General features: G+C 42.7%; 1 protein-coding gene across 12 annotated transcripts in view; it reads right to left on the bottom strand.

Moving 5' to 3' along the window:
• Positions 1-15,616, bottom strand: part of Ric8b (RIC8 guanine nucleotide exchange factor B) — a 104,602-nt gene that overhangs the window by 55,204 nt on the left and 33,782 nt on the right. For all 12 annotated transcript variants that reach the window (XR_004943270.1, XR_004943271.1, XR_004943272.1 and 9 more), the window contains one exon: positions 8,107-8,201. Coding sequence is in view for 5 of the 12 variants with exons in the window: in XM_036169695.1 (XP_036025588.1) it covers positions 8,107-8,201 (95 nt within the window). In the remaining 7 variants the exon portion in view is untranslated. The remainder of the gene's footprint in view (positions 1-8,106; positions 8,202-15,616) is intronic.

The raw sequence follows: 15,616 nt of genomic DNA, 5'->3' as shown, positions 1-15,616 counted from the left end.
GTGACCCATAGTGGCCTTGAATTCACAATGTAAACTTTGAGAGTGAGTCCCCCACACCCTAGCGTGGTGTTAAGCTCACTGAACAGCTGACAGTGACCTTGAACTCTTGACACTCTTGCCTCTGTCTCCTGAGTGCTGGAATTACCAGAATACACCACCAGAATTTGTTTACAAATTTGATAATTGGGCTAGAGAGCTAGCTGGCTTAGCGGTACAGGTGTTTGCTGTATGACCCTGATCTGGTGTAAAAAACAACCTCCACCTGAGCGCCTTAGCACACAGACCTATCTAACACACACATAATTTTTACTTTTAGCTGTAAACTAAACAGGCATGGTATCAGATTCCTGTAATCCCAGCATTGAGGAGGCTGAGGCAAGGCTGTCAGTTGGAGGATAACCAGATTATATTGTGAGAACTTACCTAATAAATACAAAATAAATATGAAAGTTAAAAATTTAAAGGTGGGAATTATACAAAATATGAGCTTGCATCCATTGTGTGACTGATCAGTTTTGCCTGATACATATAATATATCCTGAGAAATGAGCTAACAATAAAGCCATCATAAGCAGCAATACATTTGAATGCCAAATGTGTAAAATATACAGAAAAGGCTATAAACTGAGAATCAATAGGCTTGGGGTCACATTTTCAAAAATTAATTTATTATCCCCTCTACTGTTTATTTCTATATATAATCCATGATTTATTACACATAAAACAGCTGTATATAAACATAATTACATGTAAGTAAACACACTTGAGGGTGTGTTCAAAAAGGTTTTCCTTCTTCTTCTTAACTCCTAACAATGGGAGTGAGTATGTCTCTGACTCTTGCCTGCACTTGGGACCCTTTGCTTCCTACTGGGTTGCCATGTCCAGCCATGACATGAGGGTGTGTGTCCAGTCTTACTGTATCTTGTTAGGCCGTGTTCGGTGGCTATCCTTGGGAGACCTGCTCTTTTGTTAAAGGGAAACAGAGAAGGAGTTGATCTGGGGGAGGGGAGGTGGGGGTGGGACTGGCAAGAGTGGATGGAGAGGAACTGCAGTCAGGATGTGATGTATGAAAAAAGAATAAATATTTTTTTTTAAAGGGTTTTTCTACTAGGCTTAGAGATGACAAAACCTCTGGAGACCAATGGCACAGGAAACACTCAAAACACCGCTGTAAAGGGACAGAAACAATATGATAACAGCTCTGAGGGATAAAGCTTAAAACACTATTACTTCTTATTTTGTGTGTGTGTGTGTGTGTGTGTGTGTGTGTGTGTGTGTGTGTGTGTCCCCGCTCGTGCACAGGGATTTATATGTGTGACTGTAGGTACCCCGAGAGGCCAGAAGAGGGCACTGGAATCCCTGGAGCCACAGCTACCAATGGTTGTGAGCTGGATGCCTTGGGAGAGCAGGAAGTGCTCTTATCCACTGAGTCATCTGCCAGCAAAGGGAAAAAGTTTTGACTCCTACAAATGTGACAGCTCTTAGCATATCCACATTCTGAAGACTTCCACATTACCCTCAAGGAGACAGAAGATCCAGAAGGTCTTAGGAGGCAAAAGCAAAAGGTGTAGAATAGTCCTGGACAGGAAGAGCCACTTCAACGGCCAAGAAGGGCAGGAAACAAGAACAGACACAGGCTGCAACAGTTATTGCTGCTGCCAAGGGCTTGAGAAAGTTCCTGCCTCAGTTTCCAATTAATGCCAAATGGCTGGCAAGATCATCTACCCTTCCATTCAATTACTTTTTACTGTATGTACTACTATGTATGTGTGTGTATATATATGTATATATGTACATACATGTATGTATGTTCCTGTGCACATATGTGTACTTGCCTAGGTGTCAGGGATATAGTAGAGGGCAAGGCAGTTAAGCTCTTTTATTCCTCTTTAAAGGGAAATACTTTTATTTGTGTACATTTGTGTGTCTATATGTGGGTGCACACATGTGTGCCAAGAGAGAAGAGAGCCTTGATCCCTTGGAGTTGACGTAGTTACAGTTGTGAGCTGCCTGACATTGGTGCTGAGACTGAACTCGGGTCCTCTGGAAAAGCAGAACGTGCTCTTAACTGCTGAGCCATCTCTCCAGCCTCATCTTGTTTTTTGTTTTTTGTTTTAAGCTTATTACTTCAGGAGGGAAATAATAAACATGCAAGAAAATAAAGGAACAGTATTATTTTAGTTGGTGAAAACTGCCAGGGAAAAACAAAGCAGATGATAAAACAGAAAAAGGGTGTGTTTATGTGTGTGCACCAGTCTAAATTAGGAGGCCACAGAAGGCCTAACTGAGCAAGTAACATTTGAACTAAGTTTTAAACGGTGAGAAGGAGCCAACCCCTCAAATACCTGGGTAAAAAGCATTCCAGGATTTCCAGATGGCGCAAATGCAAAGGCCCAAATAAGCAGACTGTGTCTAGGAAAGGAGAAGGGCAGACTATTTTGAATATAGAGCCATCTGGTTTGTAGAATGGTAGGCTTTCAGAGGCAGGAGAAGAGTGGATCAGTGCCATGAAAATGTTTTCCTTAACAATAGGAAGAGGGATATTGTCAAAGCGGAATGCTCCCTGAAGAGTGAGGCCACTGCCTCAGATCTAATTCCATGGATTCATCCAATCTCACACAATGAGAGACAGTTCTCATTCAGAAGAAATTGATGTAACTGGCACACTGCCATGAAGGGAATATACTGCCTGATTCATTACACAGAGTCTGTGGGACACTTAGCACAGTATTTTCCCCTGAAGTCTTGTAGTAAGGGCTGAGACAATCCAAGGCTTCTATGGTTATGCCAAGAAACAGTCTGAAGGCTTTTAGGACTGCCACAATCTTACCCGCCTCCCCCATGTTGCCAAGCCATCTTGCTAAGTAAAAGCATGGTATTAGCTGACAGGCTATGTGAGGCCTCACGCAGATTGTTAAGGTTTGGCACACTCATGTTTAGAGGAAGAAAGCAGGAACTGATTAGGTAGCACCATTTCCTCAGATAGGACTGCAGGTCCTAAGTACAGGAATTATAACCAAACAAAGAGTTCTTGAGCCTTATGACTGAGAAGAGCCATGAGAAATTTGAAACAGACCTCCTATGTGTGCAGTGGAGATGAAACTGTCTGTCAGGTAAGTTCCCACAGGGCTGTGGAGATGCCTGTCTGATCTGGAGTTGGGTATGTTGAGACTTATAGGACATGAGGGAGAAGGAGGTTGAAATGATGAACTGATGTTTAGGGATAGGCAGGCAAGAAAGTAAACTGTAAATCTTCAAGATAAGAGAAAAATGCCAAGCGTAGTGGCACACGTCTTTAATCCCAACACTTGGGAGGCAGAGGCAGGCAGATTTCCGAGTTGGAAGTCAGCCTGATCTACAGAGTGAGTTCCAGGACAGTCAGGGCTACATAGAGAAACCCTGTCTGGAAAAAGCAAGCCACATCAAACCAAACCAAACAAACCAAAACCAAAACAAACTAACAAACAAAACCAATCAACCAAACAAAACAAGATAACAGAAAAATTATTCACTATAGGTAGGAAGTGGGGAAGAACAGGCAGAGACAGACCTGTGAGGAACACCCTCACTCCAGACCACAATGGACTTCAGCGATTGCTACTGGACTCGGTCATGACTCAAAAGTATCTTGTGGTCTCTTTCTATTCTCTCCTCGAACTGTCACTTAACTTTTCATAATATGCATGTCTTGACTCCCCACTTAGTGTCAGACCCATCAGGGCCTGCACCATGGTGTCCTTTGGACACGTTAGGGCAGTCCTCAGCTGGCCGTGGAGAATGACCCGTGGAGGAGGTTTAAAGGAGCCAGAGTTAACAAGGGCAGCAAACCCTGCCTCTCTGACTCCCCAAAGAAATGCCTTGCTCTGTACGAGCTCATGGGGAGGAGCCGACGGCTCAGTTACTCACTTATCTACTAATTGGTGAGCCTCGGAGAATGGACTATATGCTTTGATCGTTTTTTGAACACTAAAGCTCAAATTAGTACCTAACACATAGCAAAGTGCTCACTAACAAATAAATATAAATGGAAATAAAATCAGCTCATTTTCAAATAAAGTATGATACATATGATAATTAGGAAACAATATTGTTAGGATTTGAATATTCCAAATTCAAGGTAATTCCTACCAATATCTCAATGATGTTTTTATAGAAATATAAAAAGTCATTTTTAAACTCATATGGAATGTCAAGAGATTGAACAGCCTGAATAATCCTGGAAGATCATGCTTCCTGGTTTGAAAACAATACACTACTTCAAGCAGAAAGGTATACAAATGATCTAAAGATACTCAGACCAATGGGAAAATATAAGGAACCCAGACATATAATATTCTCTCCCTGCTTCCCCCCCCCCCCCACGCCTAGAGCAACAGGGAAAGAAAGGCCTTTTCTGTAAATGGTGGCTGGAGCTGGACATCTAACATGCAAACAAAAGAAGAGGATTTTATACGCCACACATCATTCATTCAACATGGACCAGACATGGGTGAGCACATGTGCTTAGTGTGTACAAGAAACTGGAACTGAGTGCCTCAAACAAGCTAACCGGTGTCTGAGTCTCACCCTCCCTAGCAGCATGGAAGCTGTCCTTATCTATTTCCTTTCCAAAATAAATCATAAATATGCAAGTTTGGGGGCCTAGGTATTAATGAGTAAGCTTATTAATTGCGGGAAGGAGTGCTGAAAATACTTTCAAGCCAACAGTAGGGACAGATTAATACAAAGGTAGACAATACTGCTAACATTCTAGCTGCTGGGAACAGACAGAAGTCAAGAACCACACTTAGAACCGAGTGGTGCAGAGGGAGGGCAGGCTGCGCTGCCCTTTGAGCTGACGCGGCCATCACGCATGCCGTCATCTGCACTTCTCTGAGAAAGCAAGGATGCTGACTCAGAGAGAAATGGACCAGAAATTTGCCAGGCTCTTTCTTTTTCTCTTTTCTAAAGCATCTTTATCATCTCATATGAATGGAATTTCTAGCTTCAGGACAAAATTGAGAATATCAGAAAACAAATATCTTTATATGATCAAAGGATAAACACAGAAACAAGTTTCAAAATAAGATATTGAAAATTCAGGAAGCAATCTACAAACTTTTGGGCTGAGTATGACATTAAAAGTCAATAATTAATCCCAGCACTCAGGAGGCAGAGGCAGGCAGATCTTTGTGAGTTCGAGGCCAGCCTGGTCTACAGAGCGAGATCCAGGACAGGCTCCAAAGCTACACAGAGAAACCCTGTCTCAAAAAAAAAAAAAAGTCGTTACACTTGTTACAGCAAAGAGAGGCAGAAGTTGATGCTGTTAGCAGCAGGCCTCTCGGATTCTTATGTAATCATCACACACCCACATAGTACCCTATCTAGGGTTACCTGTCACTACAGTGTTCCTTAAAAACGCCAAAGCATTGGAAAAAGGAGTAAAAAAAAATGGAAATAACTTTTAAAGAATGAAATATAATGGAGACAGAGTGAATGTGATCAAAATACATTGTATAAAATTCTCAACAAATTAATAAAAATATTATTTAAAAAGAATAAAAAATGACTTTAAAATATCACCTTAAATACCTAGCCTACACCGGGCAGGCACCTGTGCAGTTTTCCACGCTGCTGTGTTCAGGACACTGCAGGGGCAGATTTAACACCTCTCGAAAGAGCTCCTGACCCCAGTGCAGCTCTCAGCATTTAAGTGGATTAGCCTGGAGTCATCATTGGCCAAACTGATACTAAGCACTATCTTCTGATTAAAAGGGCAGGCAAGGCCATTCTAGGGCACTGCTAAGTCAGCAGCAACCCCAATCTCCCAGGAAAGCCTCTGAGAAATACCCATAATCCTGACTGTGGCTCTGGGATGTACCTTTTATGTTCACATGTCATAATCCTGACTGTGGCTCTGGAACACACCTTTATGTTCACATGTCATAATCCTGACTGTGGCTCTGGAACACACCTTTATGTTCACAGTGCAGTAATTTTTAGATAAAGGAAAAGGTTTTACAAGGGTGAGTCTCCAAAGGAAGGAAAGGGATCTGACTCCTTTTAAAATCTGAACAATCTCTGCAGTTTCTCTCTTTTGACAACATACCAAGCACTTTCTTCAGAGACTCCTGGCAGAGCTATCTGTGGCTAGCACAGCAGTGCCCACCAGAATTCTCTTTATAGCCTGTGTGCTCCTCAGCCTGGGGTATCTGATTCTTTAAAAAAATCAATTCACTTCTGAGCTTTTTAGTAAAAAACGCTTTTAACTTTAATGTTGAATTGTTAGTGTCTCTTGATTGTGGGGGAAAAAACATAAATAGCAAAAACACTTAATGCAGTAATTTATAATGTGACTTATGGCAGATATGCGGGCACCATCTTCAGAAAATTAAAGAAATGTTTGTTCTGTGTTATGGAAGTATTTGCACAGTTTCTGGAGTCAGGGTCTCACAGCAAAGAGCCCAGGCTGACTGCCCTCACCTCTGGAATGCTGCTTTTATAGAATGTGCACCACCTCGCCCACCTCCAAAGTTACACTTCTCAATCAAGAAGAAAACATTTGACAGGCTACAGGGTAAAGAATTCATAAAAATAACCTATCTATAAACTCAGCATGATGCAAAATATACCACTCCACATAATTAAAATAATACAGATTTGATTAAAAAATAATGACTGAGGGTTATCGTGTGTGTAATTTATTCTATGGTTGTGTTTTCATAAAGTTTTTATTTAAATTCTATCTGGAAAATTTTAAGTGCCCACAAGGTAACTTAACAGAAGAAGCTCATGTTAAGTTCTTTATAAAGCTGAGTTGATGGCAGAGTTTCCTTTGTAGCTTAATTATTTAACATGGTGTTGTTGTTGTTGTTGTTGTTAAGACAAGGTTTCCCTGTGTAGCCCTGGCTGTCCTGGAATTCACTCTGAAGACCAGGCTGGCCTCGAACTCAGAGATCCAGCCTCTGCCTCCCAAATGCAGGGACTAAGGCATGCGCCTCTACACCTGGCCGTCTCTGTATTCTTTCAGAACACAGCACTAGCAGTCTTAGAATGAAGCAACATCTTGTGTGTACAAACCTAAGCTACATCAGGACGTCAGGGAACTGGAGACCGTATCACCTCTCACTCAGCTGTTCTCAGAGAACGGCAATTTTCCTTCTTTGGTGCTAGAGACTAAACCCAGGGACCTGTGCACAGCAGACAGACACTCCACTGAGCTGTCCACCCCAGAGAAGGATGAACTCGAACAACACTCCCTAATGTCTCTAACAGACAAGTTACATAATTGGAATGATTTCTATTTTATACACACATATATACATACATACATACATATAAAACTTCACTGTGTAAGTGTGGTGTATGTGTACACTGTCATGTGTGAATGTGGCTGCATACATGAAGAGGTCAGAAATCAACCCAGGTTAACTTAGTCCCTGCCTTGCACCTTGTTCTGATACTGGGTCTCTGCGTGCACCAGGCTAGCTAGCATGCGCAGACCTCATGCTCACATGACAAGCACTTTTCCAACTCAGCCAACCTCCCCAGCCTTAGCTAATATAAAAAAGACACTATGAATATATTCTTATTTTGTTGTTTTTATTTACATTATTGTATAAAATATACTTTTGTTAAATATCCTTAAATGAAATAGTGAAAATATTAGGTAAGTGTAGTAATGAAAAGGAAATCTCAGTTGTTTTTTAATCTCTTGAGAAAAAAAAAGCTACCTCAAAAGGTTGGTGTGATGATTAAAATAAGTTACCTTTTTTTCCCCTCCACTGCTGAGGGCCTTATACATGGTGGGCAAGCACTCTAGCACTGGCAACTTAATCTCTACAAAGTACTTAGCACAATCAAACACAGAACTGTTCAGTAACTGTGATGCTATTGTTCTGGGCTTCATTGTTGAACACAAGTGCCAAAGTCTTCCGCTGGAGTTCAACACAACAAAGTCACAGAAACAGTACATAAATTTCACACAGAGGCATGATTCTGGCCGACCTGATTCAATAGAATCCTTTCACTTTCTTGTGCTCATAAATAACCACCAGAACTACACACACAGAGGTACCAAGAACAGACGGTGTGCTTCACCGAGGTGTCAGCATAGAGGTCACCCACCTGTGCAGCTCTTCTGTTTTGTCTTCAGTTGGACCTACGATTAGTAAACAATGGCGAAGGACAGCTGCCATGACGCGGAACTGATGAGAATCACTCTGTAGTAGAGAGAGAGGAAAGGAAGAGTTGGGGGTTGAAAGCCTTAACAAAGGAGTCTGGTGCAATAACACATCATTGTTCCCCAAACATTCCTCTACCACACAGGGAGATGGCAAGATACTCCAAACTTCCAAAGCAGTAAGCAAGTCATTGCCATCCACATGAATGAAATGGCTGTGCCAGTTGGTGTTGATCTAATTACCCTGTTTCGTGTTTCTGAAAACTCAATTCCACTTAAGGATTTCCACCTCTAGATAGCCTAGGCTGCGCCAGTTCACCAGCCTCACAGACATGAGCTCTATTGAGACAGTTCTTTTATTACTGCTTGTCCACTTTTAATGACTGTTTCATCTCTTAGCTTTCAAAAGTCATGAGTACAACAACAACTCTGAGATAGGGTCTTGCTATATAGATCTGTGAACCTCTAAATACTGAGCTAGCAATATGTATATACCACCATTTTTCTCCATCTTTTTAATCTCTCAGGCCCCACACAGTACCACAAATGATCAAAACTGTATCCCCTTAATTTCCCAATACTTATTCTTGTCAGTGAATTAAAGACACAGAGCTAGAGAGGAGACCGACAATGAGAAATAAACCAAGTTCTGAATAATTACTTGTTTTACCTCTGCTATCTCTGTATCTATAATGAGGTTGTGGGTCATTACAGTTTCTTTTTCTTTTCTGGTGTGTGTGTGTATGTGTGTAATGTACATGCATATGTGCTGTGTGTCTACACATGTACACACTTGTGTGCAGAGGCCAGTGGTCGATTTTGGATATTTTCCTTTATTGCTCTCTACTTTATTTACTGAGGCAGTCTCTCACTGAATCTCTAACTCACTTAGGGCTAGTCTAGTGAGCCAGCTTGATCCAGAGAGCTTGTCTCCACCACTGGCGCATGAAGACTACAGGAGGGTCGCCACACCCACTTGGCTCTTACGATGGTGCTGAAGAGTAGAAATCTGGTCCTCACGCCTGCACAGCAAGCGCTTTATGCTGTACACCATGTACACAACTGCGATGTATTTAACTATCTGCATCAAGGTCCTTTATACATAATAAAGGACACAGCAAAGAAGAGATAACTATGAAAGCCTGGATATGTTTCAGGAAGTCTCTTAGCTACTTGAGAAGTAATAATTTTAAAAGGTTCTTAGTATAAAAATAAGTTCACATAAAGTGAAATACGTGTGCATTTATTAAACACACACGTAATTCACAGTCTTTCTAAGATTCCTCTCTCAGACTCTAACAGACAATAGGACACACTTTCATTACTCATAACAAGGCTGGAAAATACTTTTAACAAACACATCACTTATAGATTTGAGACAGATGAAGGCCTCAGTCACAGAATGGGACAGGGTTACACTTGGGAGTCAAGCAGGAGTCTAGGTTATGACCTCACATCAGTCACATGCCTCATCTCCAGTCCCTTCCCACATATTCCCATCTGCGAGGATGACAGAAAATGGTGTGCATACCAGGGCTGTAAAACTCTGTATCAAAGATGAAGGTGAGGGGACAGGGGAGGAAGAAAATGGGGTGCTAGTACTGAATCAGTGCTAAAGAAGCACCTGTGGGAGTGGAGGGAGGCAACATGGTAAGATTCTCCAAAAGGACAAGTGGGAACCAAGGGCAATGAATGGGAGGGCTGGATAAAGTCTGTCACATTCACCATCCAGCCTCAGGTCTTGAGTGAAAATTCTCTCCTAAGTAAGCGTACTCTTACTTGACCCAAAGTACATGAAGCCTATGCCAAACTAAACTATTACTTAACCATTGATAAGATTATCTCTTATAAGAGGTTATATATTAAATATACATATATTAATAAATAATACATGCATTTATTAATATATTAATAACTGTGTAAACAAACATACATTAATTAAATATATGTATATTTAACATATATTAATAGATATTAATACTAGGTGGTGGTAGCACACGCCTTTAATCCCAGCACTCTGGAAGCAGAGGCAGGTGGACCTCTTCTGAGTTCAAAGCCAGTCTGGTCTTCAAAGTAAGTTCCAGGACAGCCAGAGCTGTTACAGAGAGAAAACTGTCTTGAAAACAGATCTTTTGCTCAGCTGTGGAATCTGGGTAGCACCCTGGGCTTTGCCTGAGCCACTGAGCCTCATCACCAGATCTTGCTTCATTGTGACAGGGTCTCACTATGTAAACCAGGCTGTCCTTGAACTCACACCCTTGCATTGCTCCTGCTCACTGCTAGAGATTACAGGTGTGCAGCCCAACACCCGGACTGTTTCCTTTTAAAGCAGACACCCCTCTATTCTGGAGGTAACAAACTCTGCTCATGATGATCATGACAAGCTTCTTACAAAACTACCCATGTGGTCTTTCCCCACTCTGCAACCAACCGCAAACAGCACGTTCCAGCACGTTCCTCCCTTTCACACCTCTTACGCCCAAACTATACTTTCTGTCTGCAATATCCCCTTCGCCCTGCATCTACTTAAGTCTCCGTGTCCCTGTTCGGAGCAACTTCTGAACATGGGCCTTCCTGCCTCTACTTTCTGCTGTTAATCCTTTTCAACCTCCTTTTTTGGTTACCTATCTGTGTCACTGTGTCTTATTAAAGTTTCTTTTGTGGAATAATTTGGTGTTTCTCATATTTAACTAAACTTTCATATACTTCCTCCACTAATTATCTTCATGAAGACAGAAGGCCTGTGTTTAAATAGGTGAACAATCAATTCTACTCCAAGTGTCAAGTTTACTATACAGACAGAAAGCTGCCCAAATTCTAAGTGTACAGTTGAACAACTTTTCACAAAATGAATAGTGATTATAAGCACCATGAGACTCACGTTAATGCCAGTATTAAGAACTCCTGAACTCTCCTACCCCAAAGACAGCATCCTCCAAAACCCTAACTTCCAACACCACACTAGTGAGTTTGGTTGCCCCTGAACTTGGTTTGGCTGGACTAGAACAGACTCGCTGTGTCTCCGGCTGAGACTGATCTGTGCTGGCTGAAGTGGAGTGGTTCTTTCTGGTCCTTGACAACAGTGCTACTTACGTGCCGAGCTGACCCACCCTCATCTGTCACAGCAACAGCATGGGAGCCTAAGAGATGCTCTGAGCAGTCCGACTGTCATGCGTGACACAGTACATAGAAGACTTCCATTCATATACATACTGCCCTTTTTCTTCACAACAGCACTGCTATCATGAGTGCACTGAAGACATTACATCACAACATACCTATCCATCCTCCTCAATGGACACTTTGTTTCCTGTCTGGAGCATTCTGAAGACTGCTGCCATAAATGCACTTGTTACATGTCATCTGGAAAGTACTGGGTTCACGCCCAGGAGAGGGAATGCTGCATCATGGGGAATATATACATGTAACACTTTACATTCTGAAGTTTTGGGGTTTTTTTTCTTTTTCTTTTTCTTTTTTTTTTTTTTTTTTGGTTTTTTGAGACAGGGTTTCTCTGTGTAGCTTTGAGCCTTTCCTGGAACTCACTTGGTAGACCAGGCTGGTCTCAAACTCAGAGAGATCCACCTGCTTCTGCCTCCCCAGTACTGGGATTACAGGCGTGCACCACCACCGCCCGGCCACATTGTGAAGTTTTTAGAGAGCACTGCCAAGCAGTATTTCCAAGCATACTGCTAGAAGACGCCTCACAAAGTGGGCACCCTCCACAGCCAACTGCACACTCTCTTCCCGGCTGCAGAGTCCCGTCATGCACATGTGCTAGCTGAGAAGACAGAGCAGAAGAAGAGCTTTGCTGTGCTCCTGGTCACTGCACGGCTCTTTGAACAGCTCCTACTGAAGCCCTTGGCCTACTTTACCACGGGCTGACCGTGCGCACAGACCCGCAGCCATTCTCAGTGTGCTCAGGACGCTGTGCTGCAGATCTCTGCCCTTCACGGGATGCCTAGCTAGGCTGCCTTCTGCCTCCTGCATGCTGGGGTTCCAGGAGCCTATTCCTATCCTTGGCAACATACAGTCATCTTTTGAACTGACTGATGGATGGATGGATGGATTTTTGCTTGTTTGTTTTTTTGAGACAGGGTTTCTTTGTGTAGCTCTAGATGTCCTGGATCTCACTCTGTAGACCAGGATGGCTTTGAACTCTCAGAGATCCACCTGCCTCTGCCTCCCAAGTGCTGGGTCATTTACAATGACCTGGAGACCAGATGCTCTCTGGCCTCTGTGAGTACCTGTGTGTATGTGGTGTGTATAAATTCACACAGGCACACACAAAGATGCATAACATTTTTAAAAACTCTTTAGGAAAAAGGCTAGAATGGACACGATTTCCTACTGTTGGGTACCACTTTGTGGATCTCCCCAGGTAACTTCAGCTCTCTGCTCTTCTGTGTCCTCATGTGTCCAGGAGAGCTAACACTCCTATCTCACAGACACCAGGAGTAAATGGAAGACTGTAGATAAACACAGCACACACAAGTCTTATTTACTGGCTCTCTGATCAGACTTGCTGTCTTTAGGACATCAGTATTTTCATCTTTCCTCTGAAATGGCACTACACCCCAGGAAAGAGAAGAAGGGAAGTCCCCAGAGCAAAGACAGGCAGGAGAGCGACAGGTCAAAGTGAACTGAAGACAGATTAAACTGAGGCCTCCACACTTCTTAATCAGAGTCTAGTACTTACTACTGCTTCCCTCTCTCACGAAAACTGTGCAAGATGCCACTCTGTAGCAAAAACAGTCATCCAAAGGCTGACCTAGCTAACCCATGCCCTAGAGAAAGCCCAAAGACCTGGAATATGTGGCATCTGGTTCTGCTATGCATGGTTAAAGTGGTTCTTTATTTTCAAGTATACAGAATATTGAAAAAATAGCGAACACTATAAGAAACAGCTTTTTATGGTTTGAAAAGTCCCTCTCACACTCACTGAAATCTAATTTCTGAGGCAATGGACACAGGTGATAGGGTCCTTAAGAAGTGTTTAGGGTCAGCCGGCGCATACCTTTAATCCCAGCACTAGGGAGACAGGCAGGTGGATCTCTGTGAGTTTGAGACCAGCGCAGTGAAATCCTGTCTTGAAGAACCAAGACAGAAAACAGAAGGGTTTAAGTCATGGGGGCTCTGCACTAACGAACAGGGGACTGCTGTCAGCAGAGGTGTGCACTAGAATATATCCTAAGGAACTCTAGGCCCCTCACACATCCACGTGCTCTTTTATGCAGGCTTTCCTCCACTTCATGACACAGTATGGGGGACCTCTCCAGATATGACCTCTTCATTTGGGACTCCCAGCCTCTAGAGACATAAAATAAAGCTCTATTACAGACATGCAGTAAGACACAACTGTGCATTTACCTGGGTCTGTATGCTTTTCTCTATTAGGTTGTTAGTACCTCGAGAGCAGATTATGCTTCTTCGCCTTGGATTGTGCCTTGTTTAAAACCTGGCTCAAACCAGCACGAAATAAGTAACTGCTGAAATGATTCAATAATCAAACACTGTACAGCTGAGTTCCTAATCTTTCCCACGTTTCCCTGAGTTCTCTAGGACAAGCCCTGTGTTCCTATGTGGCATGCTCAGCTACTGCTTCTAGTGCTTCCTGTTCTGTGCGCGTCACCTTCTGACCTCTCCGTTCACACCCAGCTGCCTGTCTTCCAGGTCTGCTGGCCCTGAGCTTTCTTCTTACTGCATGGTATTTGTGCACACAAGGAAGGGAATGGGAACACAGTCAGGAATCTCTGGAGAACATGAATTGCTCCATCAACAGAGATCCTGGGAAAAATAAAATAGGAAAACCAAGACTATTTTAAAACTACCTTTCTGGAAGTAAGTGTAGACCCTGCTAGAGATGTTGTCTTACTATTTCAAATCCTTAAGAAAGGGAGAGGGAGGGAGAGGGAGAGACTGACTGCAGAGAGGGGGAGACTGCAGAGAGGAGAGACTGCAGAGAGGAGAGACTGACTGCAGAGAGGAGAGACTGCAGAGAGAGACTGACTGCAGAGAGGAGAGACTGACTGCAGAGAGGGAAGGAGGGAGGAGGAGAGAGGAAAGCTCAACTCCCATGTGGCGAGCACAGCAGGTTTAAGCAGGGAACCTGCAGATGAACCCACCACGATACATTTGCAGGAGTCAGGAAGAAACGGCACTGCTCTGTGCAGCCTCAGGAAAAATCCAGTCATTAACTTTCTGCTTTTGGTGAGACATAAATGAGAGAAGTCATGAAAATACCTGCTCAACAGTTCAGCTCAAAGCCAACCCCCTATTTTCTTTAGTTGTTGGTATAACACAGGCATAAAGATTTTCAGTTGGATGCCCAGAGTTTGAAAGAGTGTAGATGGACACATTCGGCAATATATATTTTTAACAAACTAAAACTTTTGAAATCTTTGGCCCATCAACTTCAGGAATGTAGACTTCACAAGAAAATTCACTATATTCATGCTTAAATGAGGAAGTAGGTTTGTTAAAGGTTGATTAAGTATAAAGACTTCTCTTTTTATATTTATACTCACAAGTGTTTTTAAACTTAGAAGTATTCTTTCATAAGCTTCGTCATCCTAGTATTTCTGAGTGAGAGAGCAGTCATCAAGTTTGTCCTGGCTGCAGAACCTTTTATTCTCCAAAAAAATCTTAGTGACAATACAAGTTTAAAGAGACAACAATAGCAATAGCTATGTTTTTCCAAAGGTTTATAATTTTTCAAAGGTTCCTTTTTTATTTTTAAAATTTCTCTTTTCAGTGTAGAGATGAGGAACCGAGGAGACTCACCCCTAGAGGCCACTCCTAGGGACCTTTCTGCCAGAAGGAACACATTCTGGCAAGTTGGAGTCTCAAATCTGGAGCTCACACATGCTAGAGGTGACCCTGAGTTACACCCGCAGCCCTGAAGACCACTGTTCTTCAGAACAGCATGGGAAGAGATGGGGTTATAAAGTGACCGCATTTTGTAAAGATGCGTCCAGCTGGTCACAGTACTGGTCACAGTGAAGAAGGACTGGAAAGAGCAAGCAGTGCCTGTGTTCCGAGCGGTGAGCTTACAGGCAATCTGCCTCTTTTGCTCCCTTATGTGGCTTTTCTTATAGAGTCTATGAGTCTACATTATTTCCCTAAGAAGAAAAACAGTATTTATTTTAAAAGTGGATTCTTCAGTAGCTTTTTCATATCACTTTATTTCGGTTGGTATGTAAAGCATTGGCCATTCCACTGGCTCACTCAACTGAAGTAACTGTCCTTGGTTTGATTAAAAACAAGACAGTGGGTTCCAGGGAAGTGGACTCTCCCACCCAGCCTCTCTGTACTGGAGCTGAGTTGTGAGTACTCCAGAAAAAGGCCCTGTGCTTGGTTCCTGGTCTTGGGAATGGTGTTTAATCTGCATGCTGGCAGTCTCCTCTCCCAGCACTAAACACGACTATCTGTGACTTGCTGCCTGTTTCTACCTGT

This window comes from Onychomys torridus, chromosome 20, assembly GCF_903995425.1.
Source record: "Onychomys torridus chromosome 20, mOncTor1.1, whole genome shotgun sequence".
In the NCBI taxonomy this organism is placed as follows: Eukaryota; Metazoa; Chordata; class Mammalia; order Rodentia; family Cricetidae; genus Onychomys; species Onychomys torridus.
Note: the sequence above shows the minus strand (reverse complement) of the source record. Positions and strands in the feature narration are given on the sequence as shown.